At 39.3% G+C, this 16257-nt stretch overlaps 1 protein-coding gene across 1 annotated transcript in view; it reads left to right on the plus strand.

The window, feature by feature from the left end:
- LOC124722095 overlaps positions 1–16257 on the plus strand; it is a 323716-nt gene that overhangs the window by 106164 nt on the left and 201295 nt on the right. The window contains exons 5-6 of the mRNA XM_047247293.1: positions 13410–13616; positions 13999–14129. Coding sequence (XP_047103249.1) covers positions 13410–13616; positions 13999–14129 — 338 coding nt within the window. The remainder of the gene's footprint in view (positions 1–13409; positions 13617–13998; positions 14130–16257) is intronic.

The following is a 16257-nucleotide window of genomic DNA, read 5'->3' on the forward strand; positions in this document are numbered from 1 at the left end:
TGAACTTTCTGAAAGGCTGATACTTCCAGCCAAATTGGCTTTATTAGGATACAAGTCATTTGCTACTTCCATCATGCACTCTTTGATGAAGTTGCCATCAATGAACATTTCTCCTTGTTCTGCCCTTGTGTACTATTTTGTAACTTGTATGAGTTACAGATTCATTTACAGTAAACTTTCTCATGAAGAGGTGGTTTTCTAAATAACATTTCTTGTGTTCATGTTTCTCAGAGCATAACCTTCCAGAAAATTTTGAATATGTTGATAGATGTTTTGTTTCATAGTTAAGCTGAACATTCTACTGTTTTAAAATTTCAACACTTTCACTGCATATTATGCAAGTAATTTCCTGTCCCTTTGTTTCCACAGGTAAGTATTTTATCCTTCATTCTTCACTAAAAATGCGACACTCGGCATTCACTTTGAAGGACAGTAACAGGTGCAAACATGTAACTCTTTTGTATCGGTTGTGAAGAAATAGTTGCCACTATTTAAGTTCTAAAGGCAACGGCCTTGCCGCAGTGGATACACCGGTTCCCGTGAGATCACCGAAGTTAAGCGCTGTCGGGTGTGGCCGGCACTTGGATGGGTGACCATCCAGCCACCATGTGCTGTTGCTGTTTTTCAGGGTGCACTCAGCCTCGTGATACCAATTGAGGAGCTACTCGACCGAATAGTTGCGGCTCCGGTCAAAGACAGCCATGATAACGACCGGGAGAGTGGTGTGCTGACCACATGCCCCTCCTATCCGCATCCTCAATTGAGGATGACACGGCGGTCGGATGGTTCCGATGGGCTACTTGTGGCCTGAAAACGGAGTGCTTTTTTATTTAAGTTCTAACCTTCGTATTTAATGTTAAATGCTCCTCCAGTATGTAATGGCGGTGGCAACAGGACCAACAAGAACTGCAGCAACACCAACACCAACAACAGTAAAAATGTGAAGTGCTGCTGCTGCTGTTACTACTACTACTACTACTACTACTACTACTACTTTGGACTACGGTCTTACTTGTAAACAGGCTTCTCACTTGGAAAGCTTCATGCATCAATTTGTTCAGCTGACAACATCAGTGAGTTAGATAGGTTATGACATCTGTGAAATGTCAAGTGAGATATGTTTGTTTGTGTGTGTGTGTGTGTGTGTGTGTGTGTGTGTGTGTGTGTGTGTGTGTGTGTGTGTGTGTGTGTGACCATATCAAAGTCACACCTGAGAACCAACTGTTGCCATGGAAATATGTTGAGTAAAGAAAATAATTGTGATATTTGCCAGCTGTGGGTATTGGGTGTGTCAGGTGCTGAGCAACTCAAACACCATAGAGACGAATGTTAAAAAATATGGCAATCAGTAGAATTATGAACAATGAGTTGTGGTATGTTTCAACGAAAGAAGGAGAGTATTTGTTGAAATGTCATGAAGGATCTGTATCTAACTGCAGCACAGCCTGGGATTGATCCTATTTTATTGGAGTGCGTGAGACCAGTTTGTATCTGCACAAGGCCTGACAATGCTGTGAAACTGTCACTATCAGTACAAATGTAACTATACTGTTACCTGACAGTGGCTCGACAACAAAGCCAGGGAGCTGAACCCCAGAAGAGGGAATGAAACTTGGTGAGTGGGAGGGAGGGGGGACAGAGTGTCTGAACATCACTTTAGAATTAGACATGAGTGCAGAGATAAACACGAAATGTTACCAGCACAAACAACATAAACACAGCACGGTGGCCAGGTCCAAGGTATTTGAAATCAGTATAAGAACTGATGGGCCTGACCTATCTGCCACTGACAGGTAAACACATACGCACCATTGTGACAGCTTTGCCAGACTCGCTTGCTGTGAAGCCCACACCAGCTTATCTGCTTCCAAATCAGTGTCCACTGGTGGGGGTACTGAATCCCCCTCTTTACCTAAAAACGTCGCGTAAGGCCAAACAGGGACTGATTTGTGTCCTAACCTCCATTGCAACACCAGAGATGGTGCGAGATTCCCCGGCCTTCAAAGTAGGCAACATCGACACAGCTGCTTCCTTTGGTGTAGTGGATGATTGTGGAGACGGGGGAACAACTGGTGCGCTTATGTTGGTGGGAGCAAGAACTCGTCCGTGACCAAGTGTAGAAATGAGATTGCCTGTTCCAATTCCATAGGCTCTCCAGCCAGTCACAGGAACAATTGCTGCCAATGCCCTATTCTATGGGCAAAAGTAGGATGGCACAGCGCATTGTGGTGTTGGCATTAGGTGTGCATGCTGTTGCAATAGGGAGCCTCGTACTGGGAGAATGCCGTGACCAACTTCATCATCCAGCTGGCGAGGTGACTGTGTTGCAGGTTCTCGTAACGTGATGCAGCTGATGAGAATGACATGTCAGCTCCTCCTGACTGACATACACCACAGACAAATGCCAACCTTTGTGCTCAACACTACACCCAGTCATCACCCCTGCTGCTAGCCAAAAGACGGGGCCCAAATGGCAACTCTGTGAGGAAGTCAGGTGGGCAATGGTGGTCTGCAGCATGTGACTAGGGATGCAACAAACACAAAAGACCCCATGGCTCGTACCCACACAAACATTCTGCCAGGCTGCATCCCTTAATGAGTGTTGCTTGGTATGTGGTAAGAAAACAAGACAGCGCATCATTACAGGACGAGGCAAAGACAGACTTCTTCAGTTGGATTTTGAACATTCACACGAAGAGCTCAACCTTGGAGTTAGAAGCTGGATGAAACGAGGCAGTAGTTGGATGCTGGATACCATTCTGAATGCACAAAACTTCAGACTCCTGTGACACAGATTGCTCCAGGAGTAGCCAAGGGAAAAATTGACACTGCAGTGCAGCCTGGTTCTGTGCACAGGCCACACAAGACCACACAAGGTGTTCAGTATTGCGAGTGATTGCCAGCCAGTAGATGTGGCGACATACCAAAGTTTTAAGCCTTCATACAGGACATATCCCAGTGTGACACATGCAGCAACTGGAGCATATGAGGATGCAACATCAGAAGAATGATCAGTTTTCAGGTTTGCTCCTCCATGGAAAGCATGAGAACCCTCCTGGAACATGTTGAGGTGCTAAGAGGGAGAAAAATGTATGGCGCACTGACTCCACTCCTGGAGTGTGCTCGGGCCAACCCATCTGGACTTCTGAAATGATTTTCCAAAAAAGTTGTGGTGGCCACAACCTATCCTCCATCAAAGAAAAATCTAGAAATTTCTGTTGCAAGGTATTGACCAATGCAAAAACGAGTGCCTTGTGCCAGTTGAACTCTGGATCTGGTCCTGCTGGGAAACGCTATAGTGTATTTGCATTAGCATGCTAGACAGTCGACCAGTAACACATGTCATAGCAATAATTACTGAGAAAGAGCACCCATCTCTGCAGCCAGTGGGCATTCCTATCGAGTACCTTGGAGCGAGAGTCCGATAAGGAATCCAGCAACTTGTGATTGTCGATGAGTAGGAACTTTTTAATGCTGCAAATGATAACCTGGTGGCCTCATTTCCACCTATGAATAATTACTTTGTGCTGCTGTAAGTGCCTTCAGTGTGTAAGCGAAGGGCTGCTTGATGCCATCTGGTTTCTGATGCCACAGGACCACATATGTGCCATACTGGGATGCATTGGCAGCCAGGGTTAATGATTAACCTGGCATAAAAGTAGCAAAACAGGAAGTGGAACACAAACAGTGCTTGAGGGACTAAAAAGCCCATCGACTGTCCATAGCCCATGGAAATTTGACACCTTGTGCTGAAGCTGCTGAGGATAGCAGATGTGTGTTGACTGGGGGATGAACTTAGCATAATAAAAAATCTTATCCAAAAAGGACAGGAGTTCTTTCAGATTTTGGGTGCTGGCATGTTGATGATGGCTGTGTTGTGCCTATCCATAGGGCCAAGGCCACCTGTCCTAAGTACATGATCCAAAAAATGCACCTTTCGAGAAGAAAACTACATTTTTCCAATGTGCAATGAAGGCCGTTTTTGAGAAGGCTTTGGAAAACCACCAGCAGATTTCATAAATGCGCATCTCTTGCGAAACCCATCATACAGATGTCAACGAGGCAGTTGGAGCAACGGGGGATGTCCTGAAATTACTGTTGCAAATATCTTGGGGTAAATTCGTGGCACAAACAAAATTCCAAAAGGCAAGTGATTAAACTGGTAAAGCCCAAAGAGGGTGTTGAGAACCAGGAAACTCTTGAGAAGTGGCATCCAATGCCAGGTGCAGATACACATCACGCAAATTGGTAGGTGAAAAATACTGGCCCCCTGACTACTTCCCCAACAACTCCTCTGGAAACAGAGTGGATTACAAGATTGCGACACATCGCACACTGACCGTCTGTTTAAAACAACCGCAAAGGCACATAGTTCCATCTGGCATTTGAATTACCACCAAAGGGATAGCCCACGTATTCAACAAAACAGGCGAAATAACACCAAGGCCTTGCCAATCAGAAACTCAACTTTGACCTAGTCATGCATGGTGAACAAAATGGGTCAAGGGTGACAAAATTTAGATATTGCTGGTGGCTTGAGGGAGACATGTGCCTCAAAATTTTCTTACCAACCCAAGGTATTCTCTCACATCTGGTTGTACGACCATAGGAAAAATTCTGAATCTTGAAAGGGGACTGACTGAGACATTAAATGTAATTTGTCCACTATCTGGAAGCCAGAAACATGAAAGGTACATACCCAGAAAATATTTTGCACCAATAGTGAATTAACTACTAACAATGAAAGTTGCTGTTCCATACTTTTATAATGTGCTGAGACAGAAAATTGCCCCCTCAAAGTAATGCACTGTTTACTATAAAAGACAGTTTGGTGTAGTGGCTGTTGCAATGCAGGGTAGCCCAAGAGCCTGCACGTGAAGAAGTTAATCAAACTGTCTGTCTCTCCCATCTATACCCACAACTCATTCACTTGCCCATCCAAGACCAATGCTTGTAAAATACATTGGACAGATGCTTGTGGGGTGTCGGAGACAGCCTCTGACTTCAGGTAAAATACTAGGGCCTCTGATGGCCATCCTACAGCCTGCCGACTGTATCAAACTGATGTCAGATGGCTGACTTTTCGACATACCCCACACTTGGCGACCACATACAGGCAGTCCTGTCTATTATTGACCACATGACAGTTCAGCAGGTCCACTGATGGGCTCATTGGGTAGAAACAGATGTGAAGGAGATAGGAGACTGATGCTAAGAGCAAGAAAAACAATGCAAGCGATGACTGCTATTTGTTGACTTACTTTACCTGCGGGTGAAAGCAGGAAGTGCCGTGATGTCACTGCACGTGGATTGTGAAAGGCTTCCACACATGGTGGCTCACTGGAAGGCATGGTCACATGCCCCACCACACTTGGACTGTTTATCACACCCATCTAACTTTGCCACATGCTGATCATCAAAATGTACACCCCTTATTGCCACTGTAAGTTTATGTGATTTAGCAATCTTGGTAACTTCAGCTAAGGAAGGGACATATCAGGCTATTGGCTTAGTTTGGACCTCATGGGCAAGGGCTGACTGAACACTCATGTCCCTGATCAGTTGGTCTGCATATGAGGTAACACAGTGGGGGCACTCAAATGAAAATTTGTGTTGGAGAAATGGCTCTGAGCACTATGGGACTTAACTTCTGAGGTCATCAGTCTGTTTTGGAGAACTTGCAGGTGATGTCCAGGCCATGTACAACAATGTAGGGCATTTGTGGTACTGGTTAAACTTCAAACCTGCTGCCACCAATAGGTTTGATGTTTACAGTGCTGCATTGGCAGCTGACAGAGTTCCTCAAAGTTAAGTATTTCAAACTAGGTGGAGAGCTTCAAATTTTGCATGACTTTGCACAACTCCACACTGCTAAATGATAAGGCAGCATCATCAACTGGATCAGTCATATGCCTTACCTGGCAATGCAGCAAGAACCAGCACTGATAATTCTCCCATCTTTCCACAGCCTCATAGAAACTGGTGAATGGTGTTGGGGCAGCAAGGGAGAAGGCTTATCTGCAGGCGCCTGGTTCGCCACCAGCACAGTGCAAAAGCAGAGCAAGTCCACATTCCATTTGAGCAGTTCCTGCATCTACCCCAATTGCAACTTTTGTTTATGTTGCTGGAGGCGCAGCTGTTACTGCCAGCATTGCAAAAATGCCCAGTCCATGGTGCCCACAAATTAACAATATGAAGAAAAAGAAGAAAGCACCACAGACATAAGAACATCTGAGCCTAATCACCACTTTTGTAATCTGCACAGTGTGTGACAGTGCCACAAAAACGTCACTGTCAGCACAAGTGTAGCTATACCAGCCAGTGATAGTTCAGTGACAAAAGCAAAGCACCTGAAACCGTGAAGAGGGAACAGAACTCTACAAGTGAGTCAGTTAGCAGTGGGAGCAGAGTATTCGAACACTATGTATAGATGAGCATGAAGATAAACACAAATGTGGCCAGTGCAGACAACTGAACATAAGTGTATGGAAGCAGAGCACAGCTCGAAGGAAAGGTCAAGTCCGAGGTAGTGTAGTAACTGACGGGCCTGGCCTATTGCTGCTGACAGGAAAACACCAGTGTCAGTTATTCTGTCCATACAACACTCCGTGTGCACATCCATCACATCTTACTGCCTTCTCTGCCGTGTGACCCACGCTAGTTCATCCGCTTCCGAATTGATGTCTGCTGTTGGGGATTCTAAGCTGACAAATGAAAAGACTTACACTATCTTGCAAAGAGTCTTCAAAGAATCTTCTTTCTTAGGACCACAAAATAAAGCTGGACCTTCACTTGTGCACAGCTTTTGGGGAGTCAAGTCTGACCCATGTTTCTCTCTCTCTTTTTCTTTCTTTCTCAATGGCTGCTGTTTCCTCTCTTGCTGTGGATGAATGTTGCCCGCCGAAGCTGGCACACTTGATCATATTGACAACATGCCCTGTATAGTTCAGCAGGGCTGCATTGTATAGCACATGATGCTAACTATTGTGGGGTACAGTAGCCACAGTATTTTATCCAATTTCGTCTCCATTGCTTGTTCCTCGTTTGGACTGCATCCAACATAAACCCTACAGGGAATGTTTCATTGTAGGTGAAGCATCTAACAAAATTTGACTATCTGATTGCCACAGATAGTGGACACACTTCAGTATGGTATACTGTGTGCTTTGGAAATGTTTATTCTGACTAGGGCGTGTTTCTGTGCTAATGGCCTCACCACAGTGGTAACACTGGTTCCCATCAGATTACCAAAGTTAAACACTGTTGGGCTTGGCTAGTGCTTGGCTGGATGACCATCCGTGTCTGCCGAGCACTCTTGGAAAGTGATGTGCATTCGAGACTTTCGTGGGGCCAATTGAGGAGCTACTTGATTGAGAAGTAGCAGCTCTGGTCACAAAAAGTGACAATGACCAGAAGAGCTGTGTGCTTACCACATGCCCCTCCATATCTGCATCCAGTGATACCTATCAGCTGAGGATGACACGGTGGCGAGTCGGTATTGTTGGGCCTTCCGAGGCCTGTTCAAATGGACTTTAGTTTTAGGGCATATTTCTGTAACCTTGTAACTTTCATGTTGCTTAGTTTGCATATATTGGACTCTGTGGGTGCCTGGGAATGTGTTAAACTCACATACATAAAAGTGGGAGAAAATATTGTATTATTATTATTATTATTATTATTATTATATTACAAAAAAATATTTCCCATAATGGAATCAAATGCTAGCCCTTACAACTGTGAATTTGGTGCTCTATTAAGGGATATGGCTCAAGAGAGTTGACAGCCCCATGTTTCTAATCAGTTAGACTCCTGTGTGCCCTGAAATCTTTACCGATAAATCAGTCTTGTCTAGGAAGAAATGGACTTCTTTGTGTGTCATTAAGGTAGTGAAGTGCAAGACATGATCTTATTTCAAGACTATTCTCATGCATATTGACTTTATTGATATACCTTCTGTATTTATGAGTTGTTATAAACACAGCATATGGGAATGACAAAAATCCTGCCGTTTGTAGATCACAACTATACTACTATATAAAGACAAGATGTTGTATAACATAATTACAAAAATCTTGAAAAGCCCTTGAACCATTTACTTCAAATTTTCACATAATACTCTAATTAACATTCAGACAGACATAGGATACATATGTTACCAAAACTCTCTTCAAGTTCTTGACCGATTTGCTTCAGATTTTTACATTTGCTCTAATGAACATGCAGGCAGACATAGGCTATATACAGGGTGTACATATAGTCTGGGAACACTTTCAATTATTTATTGCACAAGAACCAAACATTGTGCAGATATCATACATGTATCATTTTGAAGAGAAACCCTGATTTTTTTATTTTATTTTTTATTTTATTTTATTTATTTATTTATTTATTTTTTTTGTGTATGCCGCCACTGCGTAGTTTGGTAATTTGCTGATAGTCAGCACTAGTCGCAAACAGAGCGAGTTCAGGTGCATAGCAAGCTTTCTGTGTGTTGGAGTTTGACAAAAACAGAAGTGTGCTATAGCTGTTCAAAGGATGTTTAGAAACAAGAAGCCACCAACAAAGATCTGGTGTATGTACCACCTCTACCACGTGATGTAGCAGGGCTCCGGGAGAGAATGCGGGAAATGACTGCCACAGTTGCCATGTTAGGAGGGGTATGGCAAGAATTTGATTACCATATTGACATCTGTTGGAGCACTCATGGTTCGCATATCGAATGTTTGTAATAAAAAAAAAAAAAAAAAAAATAAAATAAAAAAAAAAACTTTAAGAGTTTCTCTTCAAAATGCAATATGTATGACATCTGTACAATGTTTAAATCTTGTGCAATTGAAAGTGTTCCTGGACTTACGTACATCCTATATTTTTAATGCATATAATATATATTATATTGAAAGGGGAAATGTTGTTACTAAAACTCACACACACTCTCTCTCTCTCTCTCACACACACACACACACACACACACACACACACACACACACACACACACATGGTGATTCAGCTGCCCCTACCAATGTCACTTTATACAACCCCACTTGACAGAACAATGTTGTTGGGCAATTCACTATGGAGATGTGAAGCACATTTCTAAATGTCACAGAATAAGTGGCAAAATATGCAAAGATGTCTTATACCTATTGTACAAATTATGTTTATGATACTATTTTAACACATTAAATGCTAAGTGCCAAGTCAACACAGTGAAGCATATATTAATTTTTTCATTGGGTTATATATTGGAAAGTTGTTACTTCACTGCTTCCCACTTTGATATTTCCTGTTAATTTTGTTGTTTCCAGCAGTGAAACACACTGTATAAGGCAACGTTTCAGAACCATTTATGAAAGATTATGTACTCTAAATTGACTAAACTCACTGGAACATCCAAAACCTGTTTAACGACACCTCTAATGACACAAAGGAAGATTGGAGACATTTGGATGCTCCAAAAATACCGTTAACTCAAGGCCAATCCTCACTTGCATTTTTTACGGTATGATTCTACTTACTAACAGTTGTCCAAAGATCTGGGAGGGAATTTAATATCGACTACATGGCTGTCGGCTGTCTGGATACTGTTCCTGATACAGACGTGGTTTGTGTTGCATAAAACGACATTGGTAGGAGCAGCTGAAAAAAAAAAAAAAAAAAATATTTATACACACACAGGGGAAATGTTTGCGAAAATCTCGTTAATTTCTTGACTGAAATTTTTACATGATACTCTAATGAATATTTGTGGACTATATATATTATTAAATATGTATGCAATATGTAAAGGGGAAATGTTGAGCTGCGCAGAATGGCCACGTGGTTTTAGGCGTCGTGTCACGGACTCCACGGCTCCTTCCGCCAGAGGTTCAAGTCCTCCCTCTGGCGTGTGTGTATGTGTTGTTCTTAGCATAAGTTAGTTTAAGTAGTGTTTAAGTCTAGGGACCGATGACCTAAGCAGTTTGTTCCCTTAGGAATTCACACACATTTGAACAACATTTGGAAATAGTGAGAAGAGGAAGGAAGAGGAGATGAACAGAGAGAGGGGGGAAAAGGAGACTAGGACATATATCCAATCACCATAAATATTTAGCAGTTATGGAGCATTGCCAAGTACTCATTAAGGGCATCGGTTATCAAATGTGACTTACGTTATACAGAGCTTATCCTAAAAGTTGGCCAGATAGAAGTTTAGGTGTCAGCATTGCTGCCATGTTCTGTGACCAGTCTGTTAATGTCCTATGAGAATAAGAGAGCACTACTTTATTATTAGTAAACATTACAAATAGATCCAACTTGGTATGGATGATTCAAGTAGTAACTGCTTTGACAGTGACATTGTTTCATCCATTATTTCTGTATGATGACTGGGCATTACCCATATGCCTTTTCTTTTTTGCATTTGAAAGCATCAGCGTTGTATGGTTATAGCTGACAGCTATGTGGCTGTCCATTGGTGCAGGTTTCATAGTCTGTGTGATCACACGCCCACTTATAAGTTGAATTTTGAATTAGACACTTTCTTGGTGGATCACAGAGTTCATTATAGTGCAGAAATAAGGTATTCCAGAATAGTAGCTGCAGAATTTAGAAAATTTGATACATGTTTTAGAAATGTAGGATCTCAGATGAGACTCAATGAGTGTACTTTCTGTGTTACTGATTATTTAGAAAAAGTTCATAGTTTATGAAACATCTTGTATTTTTTATATAAAAATGTTATTTAATTTTTATGACAACTTATGAAAAAGTTGAACATCAGAAAATCATTAACAACACACTGATTGTCCTTTCAGCTTCTTGCATTATGCTATATTGTTCTAACATTAAAAAAATACATTTTGCTACCTCAACTTTGTGGTTTCACTTCTCATATTTCTTTGAAATAAAACTGGACAATACGAGATGTGTGTCTTGCAGTCTTAACAACACTGTACATTTTTAACAAATGCATTTTCTGAATTTTTGAAATTAGTAGTTTGATTACAAAACATTTTCAATGAGACTACATGTTTAATAAAGAATTTCCTTGATTGGAAAACTCACCCAGTATCCTCTGTAAGAATTCTGGAACATACTAGTGGATGAAAGACAGAGTAGTAGTAGGATGCTGTTAGGGGTCAGTTTTTGTAAATCTTCCTTGCGTTGCATTGGGTGCTTCAGGTTGCTTACGTAGTTAGTGAATGGGACTATTGGTTAAGCATGGGGACTCTTTTGTCCTCTTGAATATTATTTTTCTTTTTATTTTAAATGTGATTGCATTTTACTACATCAAATTTCTCTCGCCACTTCCATTCCACCACATTATTGTGCCTTCTTCTCTCTCTCTCTCTCTCTCTCTCTCTCTGTGTGTGTGTGTGTGTGTGTGTGTGTGTGTGTGTGTGTGTGTGTGTGTGTGTGCACGTCCACATGCACACACGTGCACTTGCGTGCATGTGTGCGCTTATGGTAAATAAAGCTGTGCACATTCCTTACACCTTGTTGTAGTGTCATTATCTCTTCATTTATATTCTATATTTAGCAGATTAATTGTAGCTCTGTTTTGGAAGCTTGACATCTGTTATGGAAGTGAAGAATGGTAAAAACAAACGATTACAGTTATTTCTCACGAATAGTCTTCTTTTTGCTGCTTATATTTTCCAAGACTTCACCTTTATCCAATATGCTATAGTAACAAATTGCCTTATTTTCTCTAAATTTTCCAAATTATTTGGTGCTTTTATCAGGTGTTCTTTTCCCCTTAGTTAAAATATTATTTATAGAAAATTTTTCTAACTGTAAAGATTGTAAATTGAAATTTGTTTTAAAACATACAGAGAAATCTTAATTACAAGGTGCTGGCCAACACTTCGATGGACATCCTAATAATATCAACTGTTATATAGAATGTAATGGGGTCAAGAACTGTAATGAAGAATATCCACAGCATTCGCATTATTCATATGTTGAGCTCTACAAAACAGTCACAAAAAGCTTGTGTCATTGATAACTACACGAACTTAATGTTTGATGACATTACTGATGGTAACACGTCATTCACTGACCAAAGGTCTTGAATCGACCTTTTAGCAACAGATCTTGGAATCAGTTAAACTGACTATTCTTCCAGTTGTTGGATAACCAGAGTGTTTACATGTGATGGTGTGACATTCATTTGAATCAATGTGGCTTCTGTTTGTTGTTGTTGTTGCCGCTGCTGTTGCTAACTAATGATTTTATGAATATTTTCACATGCTGTGTGCTGAAAGCAATGAATCTGATATTGAAGTGTCCTGAAACGGGCACTGTAGTAAAATCAGCTTTTATTCAGCCACTTTCCTTAGTTGAAAATGGAACACACATTATATATATATATATATATATATATATATATATATAATGAAACAGTTACCAGATCAACCACAGGCTAACTCAGCAAAGTGGAGTTGGAGACCAGTATATAAAACTTTATACTGTGGCTGGTTGAGAAGGAAGAAAGAAAGAAAGAAAGAAAGAAAGGAAAGAAGAAAGCAAGAAAACATTAGTTTTGACTGGTTATCGTATTTTCATATTATTGATAGTTTGTCTTACTAACTTTTTCATTTTGTAGTAAAGCTTTTATACATAGTTATGGGGATTTTTCCTTCCCATTGCTTATTGCTTTTGGTGTCTGATTGACCTTTGTAACATTTGCATGTTAAAACTTTTTTAAAATGTAGATAGTTATTATCTTTCTATTATACGCAAACAATATCAGATAAAACTACTGAGATTTGCTTCAAGAGTTTGGTTTGTAACATCTTTTGTTGTGATTCTATCCTTAATTATCATCAAATTCCTTTTATTTCAGCTCTTTTTGTTTCTTAATAACTGGAAACAGTTTTAGTAATTTTGTTTGCTTATTTGGAAGATATAATTAACTGAATGTACTGTCAGATAACATGGTGCACATTACATTTTGTATTTGCTTTTATAATGCATGCCCCACACCCAAGGCTCCTTAAAATAACCCTGAGTGCGCTTCTGCCCACAAATCTTAGAGACATGTGTAATATGAGAGTTCATGTGGTCACATTGTAGGTTCTATACTTTTTTTCTGTGTTAGACGGGGACTGGGTTTAGTGAGAGTAGTTTACCTTGTATAGACTGCGTCATTTCTTTTTTCTTAAAAATACAGGCAATATGAAATTAGAATGCCAGACAGAAAGGATGATGACTGATAAATTGCAGGTTTTGTTCAGAAGTTTGTCAGAATAATGAGGAAAAAAAGCTAATAAAATTCTAGTTAGATTGCTTCAAGCTTATTTTGATGTAGTATATTATTATGGGTATACATTGGAAATAAAAAAGAAAAAGAAAAATGAAAGTTAACTACAATAATGAAAACTGAGTACACGTGATGGTATCAATCATAATTTTGATGTATATGACAGATCTCAAGCAGCAACTCCACATAAGTATAAGAAAGGAGATGTAGTATCGACCCCAAGTGGCATAAGGAAGAAATTTAATGGTAAACAGTGGCGACGATTATGTTCGAAAGATGGCTGTACTAAGGAATCGCAACGGCGTGGTTATTGCTCACGACATCTGAGTCTGAATGGTAGCAGCCTACGTGCTGGCCCAGCAAACTTTCCTAGGTAGGTTTAGCAAGTACTATTTAGGTCATTCATTTTTGTCATCACAGAATATAACATAAGGGGAAGTGCACTTGAGTAATATTGCAGCCTTGGTGTGGATCAAATCTATTAGCATCTCAAGCAATGTTTCATTTCTTTTAACTTCCATTTGTTTTTATTTTCTTGGTCAAGCTGTTTTAATTTGTAAAAAAAATTAATTAAAATGAATGAGTGTTTGTTCCTGGATAATGTTCAGTGGAACAAGTAGACTTGAGCAGTTCTTCAGTTTTCTGTTTTTCATATGTGATGTGTATTTTAAATGGCACAGATAACACTTCCATGTGTGATTAGATTTGTATATAGACTGGAAGTGAGTTTTTATTGCTTTTCAATATTATTTCAGGGGGAAGGGTGTTGGAAGAGAGATTGATGGTGAAGAAACTTCCCGTGATTCCGATACATCTCCGAACTACACAGAAGGTCGAATAACTGGCCGGTTTGATCAAGAGGAAACAGAAGCTGCTAATATGCTTGGTGTGTATGTTGCATAGTTATCTATACTTTAAATGATTACTAATACTTAAGATCCAATTTTTTATCATATATTTGGAAGTTTGATGTGACATACCACAATATTCAAAACAAAATGTTAAATTTTGATGTTCTAAAATTTAAGTTATCTCTTTTTCAAATTGGAGAAATAAGTAAGAAAAGTCTTGGATACATGCAATAGCAAACCGTAACATTTAGTGAAGAATCTCGCATGCCCATTTTCTTTTTTGTTCTTTCTTTACATTCACAAGAATTGATGTAGAAATAAACACTTTGAGGACTTGTCTGGTTACTTTTTATTTCTAGGTTTCTCAATTTTGGGTACGTCATTCTTTGGCATAGTAATTTTCTGTATTCTACTAATAGAGGAGGAGTGCTGTACATATAGGTGCAGTTCACCACCACTAAATCTTTTATCTGCTTCTCAAAACATCTGGCTAGTTCCGTACAAAAGAGTTCCTTTGCAAATTTTTTCCAAGATGGAAATTAAGAGTTGAAAGCTGAAAAGTATTCTTCATTTTCAGTCAGAGTAAAAGGTTACCCCTCTTTTTACCTTGTGGCCTTTTTGTTTTAAACTCCAACCAGTTCACAAGTTGCTGGTTGACCAGACTTTCTGTGGAAGTGTATGCAATTATTAATATAGCAGTTAATGCTGACTTTCTGTAGATTATGCATGTCATGTGCTATGGGTCTTCATTTTGCACTAGTTGTGCCTGGTGTGTTTCAGAAATAATTAAAAAACACCAGATTCACCCAAACTGTGTATATCATGTATATTTGCTCAGACTGATGATCTTTAATTTAATTTACAAATATTCAGCATTAATCTGCCTTAGAAATTCATGCATAATATGCTTCTTGAACAAATTATGGAAAAAGATCTCATCCACATGAAGATCAGAACTTGAAAAGAAAGACAGTATGAGCACTGCATCCTCCCAGACAACAGATGGTGTAATCACATGAAGAAATTTAAAATATGCTGTCCAATATAAAATATAATTATTTCTTATAGTTATAAAACTTGTTTGGGAAAAATATTTATGCTGCTCATTTATCTATCTTTTTTCTCTATCACGGAAAAATACACATAGATTCTGTTCATTGGATGGAAAACGATATGCAGAAAGTATTTAACATGTAGACTTCTTCATAACACAAAATGAATAGATTACCTATACAGGACATATGTCCTCATTTCAGTTTTACTGATTAACCATTCTTATTCTACAGTTAATGATTGTCATCCACTTGTACAGTGATATTTTGGAGTATCCCACCAAAACAAACTGCTGCTTACTTGCCAACTTATTGTGGATATATTGCGTATTGCTACCTTTATTTTCAAGCTTTGTGCTGAAGTGAGATGTAATAATAGTAATTCCCCCGTTTGCCAACAAGCTCTTAGAAATTTGTTTTGGAGCAGTATTTTTTTCTCTAAATCCCTGCAAATCTAAAAAGTTTGAGTGGTTATTGTACACCATTTGTTTAAGTACTGTTACTTTATACAGTCACCCCAAACTTAAAAATATTTCTTACAAAGTGTTTCTGGTTTGAGACTATAAGTACTGTTTACACCATGATAAATCAATCCTCTGTAAGTCAGTCTTCAGGCTTTCATGGCGATCTGTTTACGTCTTGAGGTGTCAGATATTCTCCAGCTATCAGTGTCGTTCATGCACAATATTTCAACAACGTGACTCGAGCTCCACTCGACGATCAGTGTCAGGTAGCAACTGATGAAGATAATGAGTCACATTGTCAAAATTTATATGGCAGGTACCAAACACCTCAAGATAATCCTCTGTAGATTTTTGTACCTTAATTTTAATGGAAACAGTGAGATATTAATCACTTCGGATGTTATAAATAAGTATTGATATTTATATGGTAAATGAAATAATAATTGTACAACTTACAGATTAAATTAATTGATTGTAAAACCTTAAGATCTATTTTTCTTTGAGATATAAAATCTGTGATAGAGACTGCAGTGTCAGGCTTATTTTGTTTCCAAATAATGTGCACTGAAACGAAGTACTGAATATGACAACAAATTGGAAATTGTTTAATTTATTGTAAATTAATTTTCAAAATGTTTGGCAAAGTT

Source organism: Schistocerca piceifrons, chromosome X (genome assembly GCF_021461385.2).
Source record: "Schistocerca piceifrons isolate TAMUIC-IGC-003096 chromosome X, iqSchPice1.1, whole genome shotgun sequence".
Taxonomy (NCBI): domain Eukaryota; kingdom Metazoa; phylum Arthropoda; class Insecta; order Orthoptera; family Acrididae; genus Schistocerca; species Schistocerca piceifrons.